General features: G+C 35.8%; 1 protein-coding gene across 3 annotated transcripts in view; it reads right to left on the bottom strand.

Moving 5' to 3' along the window:
- edil3a (EGF-like repeats and discoidin I-like domains 3a) overlaps window positions 1–22,600 on the bottom strand; it is a 205,158-nt gene that overhangs the window by 62,093 nt on the left and 120,465 nt on the right. For all 3 annotated transcript variants that reach the window (XM_079872935.1, XM_079872936.1, XM_079872937.1), the window contains one exon: window positions 9,377–9,558. In XM_079872935.1, the coding sequence (XP_079729061.1) occupies window positions 9,377–9,558 (182 nt within the window). The remainder of the gene's footprint in view (window positions 1–9,376; window positions 9,559–22,600) is intronic.

Below are 22,600 nucleotides of genomic sequence, written 5' to 3'. Positions count from 1 at the left end.
TTGAGCATTTTCAGGTAGTGTCACCAAGATCTGACTTTTTTCCATTGGAAAACATTTACAGAGTAAACTGTCACAATGAAAACATGACAAAGCCATTTGACTATCTTGTTCATAAACAATGGTGTCAGGACTTTTCATCTTGATGACACTGACACTTTCATTTACATGAATACTTGCTTTTGAGGAATGAGCTATCCATTTTGAGCAAGTGACACACTTTTGCAGGTTATCAACTAGGGTTTTGCAGTTTGTACTAATTGTTTTGAGAACTGCATTAACTGTTGTGCAAATATAAATAGTGATGTGAGAAATGCACCAAAGCGACTGAGAAAAACTGTAATATATTCCTTTCGCAGTCACAATAAAACTATCCAAAGCAGTGTTGTATTCTGCTTTTAATTCATTTTATATGTGCTTAGATAACAATAATCTAAACATGTATGATGTCGTTGCAAAATAAACACAGACTGAACCTCAGTTACAGATTCATTGGTGTGATACTTAACATCCCACACACAAACAATTACTCACCAACCACATCCTTGAAATAGGCTGTATAAGCACCAGTTAACACTACATGACTTAAAGGAGATGCAAATACAGCAACATCAGTGCAAATAATGCATTAAACAATGAATTGTAAAGCATAGTGTGCATGATTCATTAATGGCACAGTGCATGCTGAGAATACTTTTAAAGCATATTTACAACTTATTGTACAGTTTCTGTTATTGTACAGTTAACTAGGCATGTAGCATAGTTAAATATTGTCTCATAATGACTAAGGAAAGGGAATAAAATCATTATATTTAATGAAATTTGAGACACAGGGGTCGATCCGAATTCATCAAGGTCCACCCACTTACATCTGGCCTTGACACATAGTCAAATGACTGTGAGTGTTATTGGCAATGTGGCTGAAATACTCAAACAAACTTCTACCCTTGCGATATTTGAAAATATAAACTGGGGATAAATTATGCAACTCGATTCTGACAGGTTACACTAAAGCATGCCTGGCGAGGATAAGTGTTGATAAGTTATAATGAAAGCCTTGGATGTTACAGTGGATAACTTGTATGGTGAGATTCATGATATTGAGGAGACGTGCAAAATCCTGATCCTCACCGAGAAATAAAATAAATAAACGAATAAAGCATGCTGCTGAGTATTCCACTTCCTTCATGTTCAAAAGTGCCACTTCTTCAGTTATGAAATCTCATGCTTTTGTCCACTATGGGCTTAAAGAAATTTCCCTAGTGTGTCACAAAGCAATTTCACACAAGTGAGAAAGTCAAGATTCAAGTGCTACTGACAAATCTGCCTCTTCCACCCTCACAGAATTCCATGTTCCCTCTAGCTCTTTCATAAACAAATAGATTTATCTTCTTTTTTTTTTTTTTTTCAAACGATGAGACTTGTAAAATTCTATTATAAAGCAAGAAATATATTTTGTACATTGATCAAAAGTGACAGTGAAGTATTTATAATGTTACAAAATATTTCTATTTCAAATAAATGCTATTATTTTGTTATTTTTCATCAAATGTAATGGCGACTGAAAATTTAGCTTTGCCATTAGGAATAAATAGTTTTAAATATATTAAAACAAAATCAGTTATTTTAAATCTTAATAATAACAATTGTACTGTTTGTGTGTGTGTGTGTGTGTGTGTGTGTGTGTGTGTGTGTGTGTGTGTGTGTGTGTGTGTGTGTGTGTGTGTGTGTGTGTGTGTGTGTGTGTGTGTGTGTATTGGTCCTCATGAGGAAACAAGCTTATAAATCATACAGAATTCTATTTTTTTTGAAAATCTAAAAATTCATAAGGTTTTCTGTGATGGGTAGGGTTAATGTAGTGGGATAGAATAAACAGTTCCCTTTCAGTATGGCACGTCCGACTACGCCTCCGTTCCCTCCTTCAGGGAACGAGGGTTACATACGTAACATAGACGTTTTTTACATTAACCATTATGTCTAAGGAATGTCCCCATAAAACATGGAAACCCAAAGTTTGTGTGTAGTTCAGGTATATATGTCATGGGGAAAAAAAAATGTCCTCACAAAGATGACTATATCCAAAATCCTTGTGGGGACATTTTTGGTCCCCATGAGGGAAAACATTTTAAAAAACACACTAAGTGATTCATACTAAGTGAGGATTAGGGGTAGAGTTAGTGTTAGGGGATAGAATATACAGTTTGTACAGTATAAAATGGAATGTCCCCATAAAACATGAAAACCCTTTGATGTCATAAAATGGCAAAAGCATGAATATGAATTAAGTTATGCACAAACAATTTAACAAAACCTTAATTTTACATTTTTGAAAAAGAAACAGGATCATATGGAAAGCTCAGTAGATCCAAGACAATTATGAAATGTAAACAATATTATAAATAAAGAAATGAAATAAGATTAAAATTGACGAAACTAAAACTTATAGCTAAGTCCACTGATCCCGTGGTTGTTCGTGGGATTGACCACCTACGGAAATGGTTGAAAACATGGCATTTTCAAGCTGAATTTAGTCAGCCTGTTCTCTAGTTATTTTATTATTTAAAAGTTAGTTTTGAGTAAAGTGCTTATTGTAGATAGATATTTATTGAATTATTTTATTTTGTGAACTGCTACCGCTATTATCTGTGAGAATTTATATGGAGTTTGGGAATCCTCCGGCAGAAACATAAATCAGTGCCTAAGGCTAAATCCTCATTACACAGTGATCAGTTAAAGTTCTTAAATGAACTCTGAAATGGAATTTAATTCCATAACTTCATTCCTACATCTGCCGCTGACAGAAATAGGATTTTAAAGCTCAGTGGATATGCATAGATCAACAGCTTAATCTTAAAGATGAATCATTGGTTTAGAGATAACATTTTTACTTGGAGTATGAGGGTTTCTGGGTTCTAATCCACAAACATATTTCCATATATTAACCTCTTCAGCTCTGGTGTATATTTGGATTCTGGCACATGAATATGAAATAAATGTTTTTCTACAAAACACGTTGGCCACAATTATTGGCAACCCTAGACATTTTTTATGAGTAAAATATCTCTGAAGAATATTCCCATTAATATTTATACATTTTAGCACGTCAGGGAGACTAGGAACATGGAATTGTCCAGCTATGACTTCTTGTTTCACAGGAGTATAAACATGAGGAAACACAAAGGCCAAATTTCCTTAACCATTCATCACAATGAGTAAAACCAAAGAATATAGCTCTGATGTGCAGCAAAGGATTGTTGAGCTTCACAAAATAGAAAGTGGCTGTAAGAAAATAGCATAAAAACAATGAACATTTCCATTTCAACCATCAGGGCAATAATCAAGAAGTTCCAATCAACTAAAGATGTTACGAATCAGCCAGGAAGAGAGCGTGTGTCTATATTGTCTTAATGCACGGCGAGGAAGAAAGTTTGAGTTGCCAAAGACACAGATGGAGAATTACAGAGAATTGCAGAGATAAGGATCTGGAGATATTCTGTATGGAGGAATGGTCTCTGATCTCTTGTCAGGTGTTCTCCAAATTCATCAAGCATACAGTAGGAGAAAACTCAGAGCTGGTATCTTGGCAAAAGGTGGTTGCAAAAAAGTATTTAATAAAAGGTTGCCAACAATTATGGCCAACGTATTTTGTAGAAAAGCATTTATTTCTATTATGCATTTAATGATGTACCCCCCACTTTCACTTACTTCAATGAAAGGTTAGATTTTTGCAATTTTTTGAATGAAAGATCAAAAGGATAGTGGCACGTTTCTGTTTGGACTTCCTCTATGTTCACTGTGTTCAGTTTCTAGCCACTCCTCCTTCATTAGTTCATCCCAAGCCTGTTTGTTACTATGGTTTCTGTCATTGAGTTCATTTGTCCCATGCTGTGTCTCGTTTCCCTCATCTGCTCTGTCTATTTAAACCCTGTGTTTTGTCCTGTTCAGGGTCTGTCGACGTTAATGTTGGTTGTTCTGTCCTTGTTCTTAGTCTCCTGAGTGTTTCTGTAAGTTTAAGTTCATCGTTCATAAAGTCTGCTACACAGAAATCCTGTTTCCTCTTTGCTGCAACCAGAAACCTAACAGATAGACAATGCAGATTTATTTTTGTAGCCAAAATTACCAGTAAAATTTGTATCATATTTACCAGGGGTGTCAATAATTCTGATCACAACTGTACATTGGAGTTAATAGACAAATGTTTAATTTTTTTTCAGAAAACCACATACATTTTAATAAATAAGGGCAATGTTTTTTTTTTTAAGTGTTCATAACTTTATGATAAACAGAAAACAACATTTTTTTTTCATATTTGTATTTTTTATTTTAGTTATTTAGGATCTATTTGATCGATATCCCTGCTGAAAGTTTATTTTGATTCCCAGCATACAGGGAGAAATGAATTGTCTATCACCTTCAAAACAAAAGTTATTGAGCTTTTGCTGAAGGGAGGCGGTGATGCCTTCAAGTGTCCTTTTAGGGTCTCTTGTAATTTCTGCAAGAATTACTGTCTGCATATCTGAATTTAAAAGGGCCCCTTCCCCCGAGAATAATAAGTGGCTCATTTTGCACCTCTTACATTTTAATGCATAGGTGGAATAATTAATAATTATTGCATTTCTTCACAAAAACAGCATAGCCAAAAATGGCAGAAAGTGGTGATGATGATGTCCCCATTGTAAATGACGCTAGAGTTAGCATTTTATTCACCACAGCATAAGGCTCGAAGACAGTGAGAAACTGAGGTATACATGTCAGGAAAAGACAGAATAACAATGACAGTGAGGAAAAAGTGTGTTAAAGAGAGGCAGACAAACAGACACGCTGTGTGTCGCCTCTGATTTAGAGAGCTCAAGAGAGGTCATGTGGAGGCTATCACAGCATATGGCCTTAAGCCAATCTGATATTTCTAGCACACCTCTCTGTGTTCTAACCCAGCAGCTCCAGAGTACCAAAATCTCCATCCCAAGTGGCATCATTAAAGTCAGACAAATTCCCTAAATGCTTTAGATTTCTCCCTTTTTACTACTTTCCCCTCCCTGTCTCTCTCTCTCTCTCTCTCTCCACCAATAATCCTCACTCTTTACCTGCGAGCAACGACCGTTGCACAAATGGTGGTTAACTTGTTACGCTCACAAGTCTGCAGTCAGACTATCCCTTTCATTTCTTTCTTCAGCCGAATTTCATCTCAGCTCTTTTATATTACGCTGCTGCACAGACAACCAGCTGAATATCAATTCAATGAAGAATCCAATTCAGTCTCTGTCTTTTACAAGCAGGCATTTAAAGAATAAATCTGAGGTTGACAAGAGGCTACTCATCGTAAAACTAGAGGTAAATGGACTGAGACTTCCATCCACTGTGATTGTCTGCATTATCAATCAAATGTTCTCTGCTAAAGAAACGGCATATGAATACTAAATCATCCACTGAAGAAACTCAAAGAAATGGATTGATACACAAAGTATATTTATATGTAAGTTTGCCATCGCCATCAATAGTAATTGACAGTAATATAGTAGGGGATAGTAGGGGATAGTACAGTAAAGATAGTAGGGGATGTTTCTCATCCTCTACATAGCAAGTTTCAACTGCTGCCGTCTGGAAGACGTTATAGGCAACCACGAGTAATTAGGAAGGTTTACCAATTATCCTTTGTGCCAAATGCTGTCAAGATTTTAAATGGTAATGATTGATGTGTGTTTTGTTTATTACATTCCCCCCCCCCCCCCCCCCCTTTTTTTTATTGTATTTTATGTGTTATGTGTTGTTGTATTGATGTATGTGAAGCCAGAGACAAATGTCCACTACGTGGACAATAAAGTAAAGTAAAGTAAAGTAAGTAAAGTAATGGACTAACATGAAGCGGTTCTGTGAATGGACAACGCTTTTGAAACATTTCTGACAGAGTTGCAGCCAAGGAGGGATTTTTTTAGAAAAACAACTGTTTTGATTTCTGAAGTGAATAACAGAGAGATCCTACTAAATTCCCAGCTTCCCCGCTGAAGACAACAAAAACAAACAAAACAACCAAAAACTTCCAAACGTTTGAGAATTGTAGTGTATCCTGGTTTCCATAAAAATATTAAGCAGCACAACTGTTTTCAACTGATGATAATGAGACATTTTTCTTGATTTCTGAAGGATCATGAGACTGAATACTGGAGTAATGGCTGCAGAAAATTCAGCTTTACCATCACATTAATAAATTCAAATTTTAAAATGTATTAAATAGAAAACAGTTCTTTTAAATGTAATCATATTTAACAATTAGTGGTCGACCGATATGGGATTTTTAATGGCCGATGCCGATGCCGATATTGAGAAAGCAATCTGGCCGATTGGCCGATATGAGGCCGATACAATACATGTGAATGAGAGACATAAAGAATATTGGTGAAACTAAATGAACATTTATTGTACATACTATTTATGCAAAATTCTTTTTGCAATAAAAAATATTTACTAAGAAGTTAAAATGTAAACAAAAAGGTAAGGTAACACTTCAATAAATAAAGTTTTAGTGCAGCTTCTTGTCTGCTTTAATATTTACAGTCATTTTTTTCAGTCACATAAATAATTACTGTTGCTTACTGCAGGTTACAAATAACATTTATCATTAATGAACCAATCTAAACAATATTCATAAATTAATGACAAAATAGTATGTGCAATTACAGTATACATTTTATGTACAATACATAGTTAAATATAAATCTCACATAGTTTATTTACACTATTTAAACAGGTTGTTTTACTTCAAGTATATTTAAATAATAATGATTTATGTGTTTAGTTTTGCTTGTTTGTTTCTTTAAAACGTTGCAAGCCGTCACATGTATTTGCATGACATACATGAACATATGAAAATGTATACTACACACGATATTACGCCAATCATGGATAAATAAATACAGTAGATAGTGAATAACATTTTCAAGGATTTATTTTCAAACGTAATATTATTACATAGTGTTCTCCTCTCATCCACCTCACGCGACCAACTGATCTGTAATGCACGCGACGCGACCGACCCAGCTTTTCCGTGCACGCGAGTCCGTTGGAAAACAGCGTCTAGTTTAAATGTAACCCGAGAACAAAGCGCGTATCTGAGGAACAGCCAGTCACAGGATTTTTGACTGTTTGTGAGGTAAAATGTTTTCAGTTTTGTTTGAATTCGTTTATATCACATCTGTGACCCCCACTGGAGCTACCGCTGGGCTGCGGATCTGACATATCACGGTACTGTTTGAATAGACTCTGCTGCACGCCGGAGTGTTTTTGTGTGTAACACAAGGTAGCGTCAGGTTAGAAAGCGAATGCGAATGGTCATTTACTGTGTCTGTCAGATGTCTGCTTCACTTCTGAGTGGCTTGTTTTACGGTGCTGGGCGGAGCAGAGCGAGTGTATTCAGTTCATTCACGCTCGCTCTGTTCGCGTCAGTGGAAAAAAGCGCTAATGCACAGTCACAAACTGTTTTGAAATATATCGGCCAAACGGAAATATTTATCGGCCGATGCCGATATCTAAAAAATTCCAAATATCGGCCGATATATCGGCCTCGGCGATATATCGGTCGACCACTATTAACAATATTACTGTTTTAAATCGATAGTTCACCCAAAAATGAAAATTCACTTTAAAAAAAGGGATCAGTTGACTTAAAGCTCCAATATGTAATACTTTTTCACCACAAGAGGGCGCAGTTTCCAACAATAACAAAGGCGAAGCTTGATGACGCTATGAAGGAGGTGACGATGGGATATGTAGTTTTTAATGCGTTTTCACCATCTAGCGATGCATCTAAATAGAATTAATGAATCATGATCACGGATGAGGTAATTTATTCGTTTTTGTATTACCTGTATGTCTGATCGTATTATTTTATGTCATCATAATTATGAACTGCAAGGAACGTGAAATGTTATGCTATATTATTACAGGCATGTGGTGTAATTCATATCTATTAAAATCATCTTTACTGTAACTATTACGTTACTTGTACAATACAAAAAAAATTGATTTGCTTACCTGTCTATCAATACACTCGCGGGAGCAGAGTCTCTGTCAAGTCCAAGATTGTCGCGCAGCTCTCTCCATCTCGAAAACGCCTGTCCGATATTTATCCGAGTTTTATTCCTCCGTTTGTCACACAGTCTGCGTGTATCCGAATATGGACGCTTTCGTTTTGTTGGCACTTCAATACTCGCCAAAGAGTAATCGTGATCCATAACAGCTATAACCATACAGTCTACTATAACGCTATAACCACAACTTACGCATGTGACCATGCGATATCCTGGTATGGTGGAATATCACATGGTCCACACCGGAAAAAAAGGATAGTGCGGACATTGCGTCACTGAGAGGCGACATTTCTTTTCCGGGACGGACAGTTATTTAAAATCGGAATTTCTCTGAAATAAAAAATCTTTGGAGACTTTTGAGATATTGTAAGTACACAACTGGAGGAAATATATCACACTGTGCAAGTTATTTTCGGAAATTTTATTACAAAATTGTTACATATTGGAGCTTTAACTTAAAAAAATTCAGGAAACCCGTTGCCTTAAAATTATTAAGTAAATAAACTTCATGTTTAATCAAAAAAAAAAAAGTAATGTGGTTTGTCAAGTTCACATAACTTAATTTTTTGAATTAAGCATTACGTTTATTTACTTAAGAATTTGAAGACAACGGGTTTACTATTTTTTTTTAAGTGAACTGAACACTATTTGTCATCATTTACTCACTCTCAAGTTGTTTCAAACATGTATGAGTTTCTTTCTCCTGTTGAACACAAAAGTAGATATTTTTAAGAATGTCTGTAACCAGACTGTTGATGGACCCTACTCAGTTCCATAGTATTTTTTTTTTTGTCCTCTATGGAAGTCAGTGGTCCATCAACTTTGATTACAAACATTCTTCAAAATATCTTCTTTTGTGTTCAACAGAAGAAAGAAACTCATACCGGTTTAGAACAACTTGAGGGTGAGTAAATGATGACATCATCTTTGGGTGAACTATCCCTTTAACTGTTATATTGACTGGTGTTATTATATAACATTATTTGTTTATTTTTATATTGCTTTATATATTCTGCAGTGCTTTGGCAATACAGTATGCACTAAATTATGCCATGTCAATAAAGCAAAATAAATTGGAATATAATTTTCCACAAACAGAGTAGCTTTAAACCTAAAAAGCTGTCTTGTCTATGGAACAAAAACTATCAAGGCAAACATACAACAAAAAACAGAGTCTACCAATGATCATAATTTTCAGATAAACAAATGCCGACAGGAAGAGAACATTCCTGCCAACAACAGGTTAATTCACTGTTGATAGATTTCCATACTTAATGCCCATGTCAATCTGTTACCTGAATCCAGGGCCATCTGTCATTCTCGGCTGCGGTCCAGGCGTTCACAAGACCCTTCTTATTCAGCCGGGCAAAGTAGGGGTACCATTTCTGGAGGCCGAAGAGAGCTCGGTGAGTGGAGGAGGCCGTTATCTGCTGGTTAGAGATGATTCCACCCTCCATGCCCAGTGGACCGGAACATTCTGCTCAATACACAGAAACAACCCATGAATGGAGAGGTTAGACATACAGTGTACAGACAGTGCATCATGTATCTTAGTACAAAATTGTTATTGGCACATCATAAGTTTTATGTGAAGGTATATGTTGGATCCTCAAAGCTCTCTTCCAAAAACAGTCTTTCAGGAGCATGTCTCTAACTTTCAAAGTCAGCTTGGTGTTTTCACAGGCTGTACGCTTGATTGTGCTTAAATATCTCAGCTGTGTGAACATTTCATTGGACATGCATGACTTCCGTGAAAATGTAATGGAATTAGATATTCTACAAGTGTCAGAAAGACTCAGAAACAGTGTTTATTTTTGGTTCAAAACATTACTTTTAGATTTTTTTTTTCCATCCTCTCTCTTTCATCTGTCACATACTCAAATCTTTCAAAGTTGAAGCATTGCCAATGACCTCAACAACAAAGGAGCTTTAACTACAGCTTCTGTTTTTAATTGTCTTACATAAAATGTGCACACTTTCAATGCTAAAACTGAATTGCTCATGTTTTACAACTGGGTATTATATTCTTTAAAAGTCTATTAAAGAGAAGAACACAGAGTTTAAAACATGGAGCTGAAAACATATGCATGTACAGTATCAAGTATCACATTATGGTGGATCTGTGAAGTAGGAAATTCTTTTTAAAAGAGTCAAATGGGTTTATTGGGTCAAATTCCACTGTTAGTCAAAACAAAAGGCAAGGCAAGGCATTTATATAGCATGTTTCACAATGGTAATTCAAAGTAGTTTACATAAAAAAAAGGATCTTTAAAAAATTATATAAACAATATTCAATTCTGAACTGCCTGATCACTAAGTTTCAGGACGCCCTATCTGGAATGGAAGAAATCTAACAAAACAATGCTTTGATATACATATACATACACACACACACACACACACACACACACACACACACACACACACACATACATATATATATATATATATATATATATATATATTAGGGCTGGGGGAATTAGATGTTTAACGCGTTAAAAAAAATAAAGCAATTAACGCAGCACTTTTTTTTTTTTTTTTGCCTCGTTTTAATGACTTTCTGTTGCGGCTGCTATTGCAAGTGTACCAGACCAAGTCACCCTGTCATGATGGAGAAGTACAAGGATGGAGTTTTAGGAGGAATGTTTGCATTTAAAAAGTTGCCTGATGGCGCGTTTGACAAAACAAAGATGTTGTGTACAATTAGCAAAGCTGAATTCAAATACTATTCCAGTTGGTTTTGAAGCTGGATGCATTGAATTTTCGGCCGCCGAATGCCTTTTTTTTTTTTGGCCGAAAGAGTTTTTGACCGAAAGAGAAAAAAGGCCGAAAATATAAGCCGAATATATGCCGCCCATCCGTGTTCTACGATCAGGTTTCACGAGCGGGTTTTTTCCGCTCTGTGTGTGGGCCGCGCTCTCCGTTCCGTGTTGTGTGTGTGTCGGCGCGCTGTGCTCTTTGCTCAATGTTCCGCTCCATGTTTGCGCTGCGCGTTCTGCTCTGTTGCTCACGGCCCAAACGCTCCAATCATGTACCGATCGCGCACTGGAAAAGTAAAGTCCGCTCAAATAACGTGAAATTTCTCTGTAGTAAACTTCTGTTTGCAATAGCCCTACTGAGCTGGTATAGTCATGCTGGGCAACAATGGTAAAATGACCTGCTCTGATCACATGCTCTGGTAATAATAGCTTTGTAGGACAATATTTTATTTTGATAATTAGTACAAAAAAAAAAAAAAAAATCTGTTAAATTGATTATGTTGATTGATTATTGAAAAAGAATAATATATTGATATATTGATGTTTAATAATATTTTTAATATAGGGCTATTTTATGTGATTCTAAGTTTAAATATTGATGATTACAAGCTTGGGGGAAATGCAATTAATTGCAATTAATTACAGCAAATTGTGCAATTAATTAGCTAATTTCTTTTTATCGATTCCCAGCCCTAATATATATATATATATATATATATATATATATATATATATATATATATATATATATATATATATATATATATATATATATATATATATATAGTGTTTTTTTTTTTTTTAAGAAGTCTCTTATCCTCACCAAGGTTGCATTTATGTGATCAAAATACAGCAATATTATTGCAATTTAGTTTATTTTGTTTATTTATTTGGTCACACTTTAGATTAGTGTCCAATTATCACAATTAACAAACTATTAACTACGACTTTTGCCTCAATACACTGCTAATTACTGCCTATTAAAAGTTAGTAAGGTAGTTGTTAAGTTTAGGTATGGGTAGGATTAAGGTATTATGGTCACGCAGAATAAGCCATTATGTGCTTTATAAGTACTCTTAAACAGCCAATATCAATATGCATGCTAATAAGCAACTAGTTAATAGTGAGAATTGAAAAGGGACCATGTACAATATTCAACATAAATATTTCCATTTAAAGCATTTGCACTAGATTTAGCCAATGGCTCTTTTTTAATCCGGGTCATCATTAACTAACAAAATAAATCATTAACTAGGTCATCATTAACTAACAAAATAAATATATCTTAAAATGTAATTTAATCATGTGACGGCAAAGCTTAATTTTCAGCATCATTACTCCAGTCTTCAGTGTCACATGATCCTTCAGAAATCATTCTAATGTGCTAATTTGCATTTCTTATTATCGATGTTGAAAATTGTGCTGATATATTTTTTTTTTCAGTATTCTGTGATGAATAGAAAGTTGAACAGCATTTATTTGAGATATGAATCTTCTGTAACATTCTAAATATATTTACTGTTTAACATTCTAATATCAATTGCATCCTTGCTAAATAGAAGCATTAATTTATTTCACAAAAAAATATAAATAAATCTCTGCATCTCTCTCTTTTTCTCCCAGTGGAATTACTAAGACACTCAGAGCATCTTTAGTCCTTACATCCTTACATCAAACATCCCTCTTTATGCAACTTGCAACTGAACCTTGTCCGTTTCCATTTAAAAAGGTTCCAGTAATTAGTCACCCATCTACCAAATCAATACCGGAACGCTGAATCATCATCCTTAACATGAACTTCCTCCAAGCCTTCTGGGAAAGAGAGGATGTTTGTGAGTTTGTTTACTTAACATCGAGATGTACAAAGACATCCCTCCATTACCTCCCCTCTTAAGGGCTATGAGGATGATTCAATTATTCAAGCCCTTTCTTTGCTTCTTTTTCTCTGCTATTTTCTGCTGGCATGTGCTGTCCAGCAGGGGCATTGTGTACATTACAGTAACATTAATACGCATGCAAGACCAAAACAGAAAATTAAAACCAAACTGTGGAGGAAAACAACATTTCTGCATGTGTTTCCAAAGACCAAAAAAAAAAAAAATACAATGACAGAATAAAAAAATAAAAAAAATGCAGTGTTGTGGGAAACATAGCACGCCTGCTGATAGAAAACCTATACTGTTTCCCAGAAAGAAAAATAAATAAAAGCAAACTTTTTCAAAGATGAACAGGATGCAGACCCATCTATGTGGCTGACTCGTTCAAAAACTGTTAATTTCTTAACATATGGCTGAAAGACATTTAAGCATTACAAAGTTTGTCTCGAAGAACTACTGCATAAATCTGACTACATCCATCTGAAATGGACGAATGAGGTTATGACTGAGAGCAAAAGGTCGAGGGGTGTAAATCATGAAATTACCATCAGAACCTTTAAGCTGAACTTCTGTCCATAACAGAAACCACTGAATATTTATAACAGCAGCTGAAATTGATATCCATGTGGAGAAAAGAATTCAGATTAAATCTTTAGAAATGCATCATATCTATCTATCTATCTATCTATCTATCTATTACAATTAATATAGATTTTTGAGTCATCAGCACATCTCTATTGCCTTTTCTGTCATTTGTGAATCTGTCAGTTTGGAACCTACCACCTTACTACTACACAAGATAAAAACAGTGTTCCAGCTCCCCGTCTGATTAAAACTTTTGTAAAAAAACAAACAATAAGATGATTAAATGAGTATGATGACATCTGGTGTTCTGCTGTATAATCTAAAATGTCCATCGCCTTACTGTCTGTTCTGAATGCATAGCATCACCACACCATATCAACAAACGTGCCCTCATTTTCCACTCCATTTCTGTGTAATTTAACAATGTTGCCGGGGTTGTAACCCTACAAATACATTTATTAATATATTTTTTAGAATCCTTCTTCTCCCGCATAGCAAATACGTTCCTACTGGTGGTCTGATTGTTGGGAAATGCACATAGGCCATAGTGTTGATATACATCTTCAATTCAATTTGGGCTTTGACATTTCAGGTGCTTTTTCTTTATCCCAGGTGCTCAATACTAATATTTACCCGGCTTGGCACTCCATAGCTCCCGATTGATTCATCTCAATTGCCTGGTGCTGTTTGAAGGAGTCAGAAGTTTCTGTTTTGCCACTTCCCTTTTCATCCCTCAATCACAAAGACAGTTTTTTGTGGAATCAAAGAACAGGCACATCACAAGAGTAAACTTTTGACACCTACAGTGACAACAGATTTCTGTTCGCTGAGAATCCGTGGATTCAGAGTTCAATTATGTCCAAAAAAAAAAAGAAAAGAAAACTCAAAACTTATCCTCTCTCTTGCCATGCAATTTTCTTATTTTCACAATTTTAACATCAAAGAGATATGTTTCACGAACGCCATACAGCTCTTTTATCATTGTGGATCTGTTGTTTCTCTGTGGGGTATTAATTTAAGCCCAATGTAGACTGCAAGTACAATATTATAGGACTTCTGTAATATATATCTGTCCGTCCGTCCGACTATCATGGCTGTTTCCATTGAGGAGGCAAGGAAGGCAGTGCCATCTTCAAAAAATTGGATGAGAAAAGAATCCATATTACAAAAACACTAAGTGCAAATAGCGATATAGTATAGTATAGCAGCGGATTTCAGCGTTGGCGTGTAACGCAGTCTACTAGCCACTTCAGCGGGTTGAATTTTATATAATATACATTTTTTTAATTCTAGTCTTTTAAAAAGGCATCTGAAATAATAAACCAAGTGCAATCTAATGTTGTCAGTAATAATGATTTTTCGATATATATCCATATTGAAATATCTGAAACTCTTCCGCAGAATAGATACACAAGATACCAGCTGCGCGTTCTCGTTCTCTAAGCTCTCCGACAGCGAGTTGACACACAAACCCTTTACTCACTCGTTTAATTTGCTCCGGATGAATATTGTTGGTGGTACAGGGCTTGAGCTTCCGGCGAGGGATTGCGCGTATTGAGCATAATTGTTCTCATTCTCGCAGATTTTGTGCTCACACCCAAAGTGCGTGCACATAAAGACAAGTACATTGGCTAAGTAAAACAGTATAATGGGTCCGTGCGTCAGGTCTAATGCTGCGTTCACACCAAACGCGAATCTGCGTAAAAATTCGCGCCTGCCGCGTCTAGTTATACGCGTGACCACTTTGTGTGCATTCGCGCGTCAAGAGCGAAATTGACGCGCGTAAAATCAAAAGTTTGAAGCGAAATTTACGCGCGTCACGCGCGTCAAAGGCGAAGCCCGGGGGCGAAAGTTTCGAAACCTGTTGGCGGCCATCTTTTTTAGATGTTTATCGAGCATTAGCAATAGCTTTAATCGAGAGAGTCACCGCTCGTATATGCTCTGGAGAGCAGAAACAGCAGCGTAGGGGACATCGTCGCAGTACTCGGGTCCACCAAACCCTCCGGAGGGTTTCAGGAGTTTCACAATTTGCTTCAGGAGGTAGGTTTGGTGGACCTAACGGTGAGGACGCTGACGAGGACAGCGTAGGCCGTATAAAGCCTCGGCCTCGAGTGGTCTCTGCATGACGAGCCCGCGCTGTACAGCCCGGTGCGAGGTTCACCCTCTCATGCACCTAATCTGTAATTTATTTTTGTTTTGATAATAAATGGAGCCAGCCTCCAAAAGTGAAACCTGTCCTGTGATTTTTTGAAAAATTGTGTTTATTGTCTTTACATTAGATTAATAAAGTTTCATATAATCTAGAATATGGAATAAATAGCATTCAATACAAAATGAGTATCTCTCATATATTGAAATCGAGTTTTTATGTGAAAGATTATTTGCTTTGTTGTGCATTTTAGTCATATTACAAAATGTATTGAGGCCAAACATAAAATAACATTATAAACTGTCAGTTCACCATGTGACAGCAGCAAGCAGGCTCCTGATTGGTTAACGCGGCGCGAATTGACGCAGAAGTTCAGATTTTTCAACTCGGGCGGCAGACGCGAATTCGCGTCAAACGCGTGAATGCACAAAAAGCACAATTCGCGCTTAACGCGCGTATCGCGCCAAACGCTCAATTCGCGTCATTCGCGCGAACTAGACGCGCGAATGAGGCGAATTCGCGTCTACCGCGCCGCGCTAAACGCCTCATTCGCGCCGCAAGATCTCCAGACGCGCGTAAACGCGTCTTACCATTGACTTAACATTGAAATCACTCGCGCCAGACGCATATTCGCGTTTGGTGTGAACGCAGCATTAAAGTGACAGCAGCCTAATATACCGGCTGCCAAATTATGAGATACTATTAAAAATCTATAACTATAATCTATAACCTAACTATATGGTAGTTATTCCCCAATGGTATCGGTGTCCAAATTGTAAACCCCCTAGCCACAGTGGCTGGTGAGCAAAAAAAATTATGTCAAGCAAGCCCTGCTTATAAATAATGTCAAATAGGGCCTACTATCTGTGTCACAGGGGAGGTTGTATAAACACACAAAGATGAAGATGAAGATTAAGGCAAATAGGTAATATTTAAAAAATCCAACAGACACAGAGTAACATACAACCCATCCAAGATAGAAGACACCTGCCACTAAACTGAAACAGAACCGAACATAGGTGATAATGATGGTGATTGATGAGTGCACAGCTGAACATAATTAGTGTCCGTGACAACAAATCAATGATTAAGGAAGACAATGACAAAACACAAAGACTGAATCTGAAATCGCCCCCTAAACCCTCATTTACATTTCCCTACGTTAGTCCACTAATACTGTTCACTTGAAGGAGGGAATGAAAAGGAGTGAGCGAATTTGGACAGCTGCTGAGCGTAAATTGGTTGTACACTCATTATTGCAGTGCATTGTGGTATTGAATAAGTGCACTCAACAAACATTATTGTGACAATTTGCACCTTAGTGTTGTGGTATGCAATAATAGCAGAGTGTAAATGGTTTATTAAAATTATTAAATGGATGCCACCTTATTGGGTCAATAAAGCCCTCCCTACACCTACCCCTAACCCTCACCGTAAACACTTTATTATTAAACACATGTTAGACACTTTATTTCCACTTTTTGAATATATTCTTAATTTTTATTGAAAATAAATGCCTTTCTGATCTGATATGAGATGGGAAAAGGGGTAGAGCGAGTTCAGAAAAAGGCTGATTCGAACTCGGGTCAAAACTTTCTACCACACACCTCACCCCTACACTATTTATACTGTTGACAATCCAGCGTCTTCTGCAATTTCGTCTGGTCCAACCATGCGTCAGTGGGCGGAGTTAGCGTAAGTAGCGTCTGCCAAGAAGGCTGGCAATTTGCACTTAGTGTGAATAGACAAAATTTGTCAGACCATTGAGAAGTCTGTTCTGACAAACTGTGTTTTTAAAGTTGAAAAATTACAGTTTCAATTTATTTTAAATCTTCTTTTAAATTATATCCTACTTCGATTCAAAGAGCAATTATGCATCCTATTTGCCACGTCAGTTTACATTTAAGAATTGATTTGGAATTTAAAATGTATTTTCAATACAATTTCTGAATGGCTGCATTAATACAGATTTGAATGAAGGATAGGAGGATTTTCTGTGTATAACGACATAGCATTTGATCCTTGAATCATAACGTATGGACTATTTTTAAAGCTTTACCGTTACAATCACCGTTCTCCCATCCCTTGTCCATCTCCTTTTGTGTTCCAATGAATGAAAAATTAAAGATTTAGTGAAGAAAAAAAAAAACCAAACATGTGAACCACCACTGGATTAGTCCTATTAACACTCACACACAACATTCAGTTCGGCTTACATATTGTGAAGCATAAGGACTACTGGCAGCATTTCCCAGAGATATTCTGTCTATCATTGTATGAGCATCAGCGGATCCCTTTCGTTCAGATTTTCTCTCTGGCAGTGTTGTGACTTGCGATGACACACTGCTCGATGTGTGATCTACCATCTTGAATGAGTTGCCCACCAGCAGCAGCAGCGTGCAGCTCTTCTATACTGACCTTCAAGCATTCATCAGCAGCCCAACACACAGTGGCCATCACTAATGCTACAGGCACAGTGGTTTGACAGTTCAGACATTTCACTCCAGACCTATATAATCTATAAATTGAGTTGAAGGCCACTTCAATCTTTGGTTCTTGTGCTAATGAGGAAGGAATAAGCTCCTCCTTGTCAAAATTTAAATGGATACAGTTTTGATTATTCAGTTATTAGATTATGTTTTACTTTTTTTATATCTTTAAAACTGGAGTTTCAAGGTTGAAGTATTAGGCTACCCCAAAATTTAACCTCAGAAACCGGCACTCACATGCTCTTAAAATGAACATTTATTATGTGATTCCCATTTATAGCAGGTAAAGGTTTCAGTTTTCGACTGTAATGTCCTGCTGAGGTTTCTGAATAATGCTTCCATATTCCAATTTGCCAATTCCTGTTAAGTACATGTAATTTTATTCTACTGAATCTATCACACTCTGGATTTCCCATCTGTAATTTGTATTGAAAAGGTCCTTTGACAATATATCATTTATTTATTTAAATAGGTCTTCAGAACTTTATTCAGATTTGTATATCTCTCTGCATGAGGCAAGCCAAGAACACATGTTGAGAATCTTCACAAGGATCCCTTTTAATATTGTGTTGCTTTTAAGATTAGTCATTCTATGGCTCCTTGCTGGACAAAATGTGTTGGGTTTTTTGGGGGGGTTTTCACACTCCCTCTCAACACACATAAATGTGCCTGCCCCCCTGCGGACACGTGCTAATTATCCAAAAGCCTTACTGAACAGCTAATTGTCTAATCGATTTTCCACAATCAGACTACATAAAGGCATTTACATAATTTTTTACCCTAAATCATAAAAAAAAAAAAAAAAAAAAAATGTCATAGGTTGTCCTGGGCTCACTAAGGTCCTCCATGTTATAGACCACTCATTAAGCCCAAGGGAATAAGCATCCAACCATAAATATTTTTGTTCTGAATTTTAGCGTCAGCCCTGGCTCCATGAATTCACTGGCACTCTATACTGACTAATGGTTGGATGGAGAATAAATGTGTATGAGGAGCTCCTTCTGGAATAAATAAGCTGCCAAATATTGATTTCAAAACTTATGAAAGAGATGGATGTTCTCTCAAGAGATGGATGTTCTCTCAAGAGATGGATTATCTGACTGTGCCGGTTTCCACAATGGAACTTTCATACCACTGAAGACTTTCATTGACAACTTTTTCTATTTTTCATGACACAATATATATATATATATATATATATATATATATATATATATATATATATATATATATATATATATATATATATATATATATATATATATATATATATATTTTTTTTTTTTTTTTTTTTTTTTTTTGTATTCATTTATCATATTTCAGGGATTGACATGAATTTGAAAACTATAGTTTTCAAGTACAGTTGTGCCCCTAATTTTACAGTTGTGCCTCATTTTAAATTCCAGCTAGGTTAGTGAGTTCACAAAATAGGGTGCAAAATTCTATTTCAATTCTAAATTGAAAGAAATGCAATTAAGATGAATGCATTTAATTTTTCCACATTAATTGCCCATGTTAACATACACATGTAGTATTGCATAGTATTTAATAAATAACATTATACTACAGGGCTGTTGAATGCTTGATTCTGATTGGCTGACGGACGTTCTAAGTTGTGCAGTTATTTTCCAGGAATGTTCCAGGCATGTCTTGACTGCATCAAATTATTTCAGTTATTTCAAATGTCCTTACAGTCTCTGGCTGCATTACCACCTTGGGTGTTTTCTAATAATTCAATGGCCCATCATCAGTTATTCCATACTTATTATGGACCAGGGCTGGGGTGCGGAGAGGGGACTTCATTTCAAGAAATGCATTTCTTGCATATAGAACTAAATAATCAACAGTCCATCTAAGAAATTTTCGTATAAATTTCCTACATTTTGGAAACAATTTTGCCCAAGCCTCTTACCAAGGCATTGTTCTGACTGGATTTCCTTTTGTACACATTAGTATTGATGATATGCATTGTGAACAGAGATATACAAAACATATATAAAAAAAAAAAAAAAAGCCTATATATTTGAATTCATTATTTGAAGTTGCACACTGGACAAATCAGTAGTCTTACAAGGTATAATCACAGACATTTTTCCTGAAATAAATAAATAAATAAATAAATAAATAAATAAATAAATAAATAAATAAATAAATAAATAAATAATGCCTTGTTTATTTAATTTAATAGCAAAAACATATTATGATCTGAGATTATTTAAATCCACTTAATTTCATTAAATGGTCTATTGATTTGTTTATAGAAAGGATAGAACCAAGTTCTGTTTTTCGTTTTTAACTAGTCTAGTTGCTCAAAACATTTAAAGCATTTAAAGCAAAGGCCACTTTGTACAACAAATGTGTAACCATCAATTTACACAGGAACTTTGTCAACATGAGGGCAACTGAAAACATGCAAACAACATGTTCATGTCAGATGTGTTGTACAAGCAAGCGCTCAAGTAAATGTCAAAGCAAACTGGGAGAACATTTCTCTCAGTGGGAAAACGCTTCTGCAGACTTCAATTAATGCCTTCAACACTTGAGCCAATAGCAGCTGTCTATGCTAATCAGTATGGCATGATGATATGCTGGGAGCTGCATGCTTTGTCATTTTAAATAGTGAGAAGTCCTGTCATTATAGGAAACTATTTCATTGAAATTCTGCTTATTCACAGCTAGGCCTATATGCAAAAGATTTCTTGTGCAGGAACATGCAGTTTGACCATGTGTGCAAAGCCAATATGCAAATTCAATCCATTCTTAAAATAATATAGAATTTGCCTTGTGATTTATGATGACTCCCAATATAAAGTTGCCCCAAAAAGTACTTGGACAATTAAGCCACATTTTTAAAGACATTTCAGTGAAATAGATAATATAACATCAAATAGAACTACTGTAAGTGGCAAAAAAAAAAGAAAGAAAAAAAAAAAAACTAAGAAACGACACAAATGTGACTTATATATCCAAATACTCGTTTTGAGCCCATTGCGGTTGGTTTTGAATGAATAGATTTATTTGTTTCTTTATTTTATTATTACTGTCAAGAAGTAGTTACATGGTTACATCATTCCTAATCTAAAGAGAGAGACAGAGATTGAGTGAGTGAGGAGAACCTTAAACTTTCAACATGCAAATGATTTGCAGTGTGCCAGCTTGCCACACATAATAAAGCAAAGGAGGTGGCAGTGATTCAACATGACAAAAAGGTGAAATGAATAGAGCGAGACTGTCAGTCAAACGACTGGGGGAATTTAGCAGCAATCGATTTTAGCAGTGTGGGAAGACGTGAGTGAAGGCTTTCTGACAGGGCTTTGGTCAAACTCATTCTAGGAAGGTTGTGACACATCTTCTCGGGCTTAGTTTGGAAGAGCATTTATTTCTGCCCGTGTTTGTGTGGGAGCTATTATCAGGTATTTCAGTCAATACAATTTTTAATTGGATTAATGAAAATATCCTGATTAATCAAATTAATCACAGTTAATCCAATGAATACATTTTCACAGAAAAAAGCCCTCAAATGAAAATCATCCATGCACAAACTATTTGTTAATTTGTGTATTGTTGTGCACATATAACAAGAAGAGCAAAAAAGATAATTGAAAATGACTTCACTATTGCAGATGAAAGCATTCTATTCCATTATGTTGTTCTGTTTTTAACACAATTACAATTGAAAAAATTAATTGCGTTTTTTTATATATATATAAATATATAATTAATCACACCAAATGAATGCATTAAACTGACAGCCCAATAATTTTAATTGTTTATATACACACAGTGATAGTCAGAATTATTGGCACCCTTGGTAAATATGAACCAAAAAAAAAAAAAAAAAAGCCTGTGAAAATAAATCTGCATTGCTTGATCTTTTATTCCAAAAAATCACAAAAATCTAACTTTTTATTGAAGTAAAATAATTGAAAATAGGGGGAAAATTCTCTATTTGCCAAGATAACAGCTATGAGTCTTCTTCAATAATCCCTGATGAGTTTGAAGAACACCTGGCAAGAGATCAGAGACAATTCCTCCATACAGAATCTCTCTAGATCCTTCAGATTCCCAGGTCCATGTTGGTGCTTCTTCTCTTCAGTTTTCTATAGGGTTCAGGTCAGGGAACTGGGATGGCCATGTCAGAAACTTCATTGTGTGCCCAGTGACCGATTTTTGTGTAGATTTTGATGTTTGTTTTAGATCATTGTCATGATGGAAGATCCAACCACGGGCCATTATAAGATTTCTAGCAAAGGGGGCTAGGTTTCGATTTTGTATCTGTTGGTATTTGATAGAATTTGTGAAGCCATGTATCTGAACAAGATGTCCAGGACATCGAGCAGAAAAATAGGCCCACAACATTCAATATACAGCATTATTTTTAACTGTGCGAATGGGGTACTTTTCATCCCTGTTTGTCAGAAGTGTATGAACTGTATATAATATGGAGTTTGTTTATAAATGAAAGCAGATTTTTCTTGGAACCCTCCCACACAACTTGTGGAGATGCAGGTACTGATATTGTTTTCTGAGGCTTTCGTACCCAGAGACTTAACAAATTTCTGCAATTCTATAGATGTGATGCTTGGAGATTCTTTGACCATTAAGACAATATAGCAGTACGGCACATTGGAGAAAAGTACCTGTGGCAAATTTTTGCAAA

This window comes from Squalius cephalus (assembly GCF_949319135.1).
Source record: "Squalius cephalus genome assembly, chromosome: 5".
Classification (NCBI taxonomy): domain Eukaryota; kingdom Metazoa; phylum Chordata; class Actinopteri; order Cypriniformes; family Leuciscidae; genus Squalius; species Squalius cephalus.
This window is presented reverse-complemented; position numbering and strand designations above follow the sequence as displayed.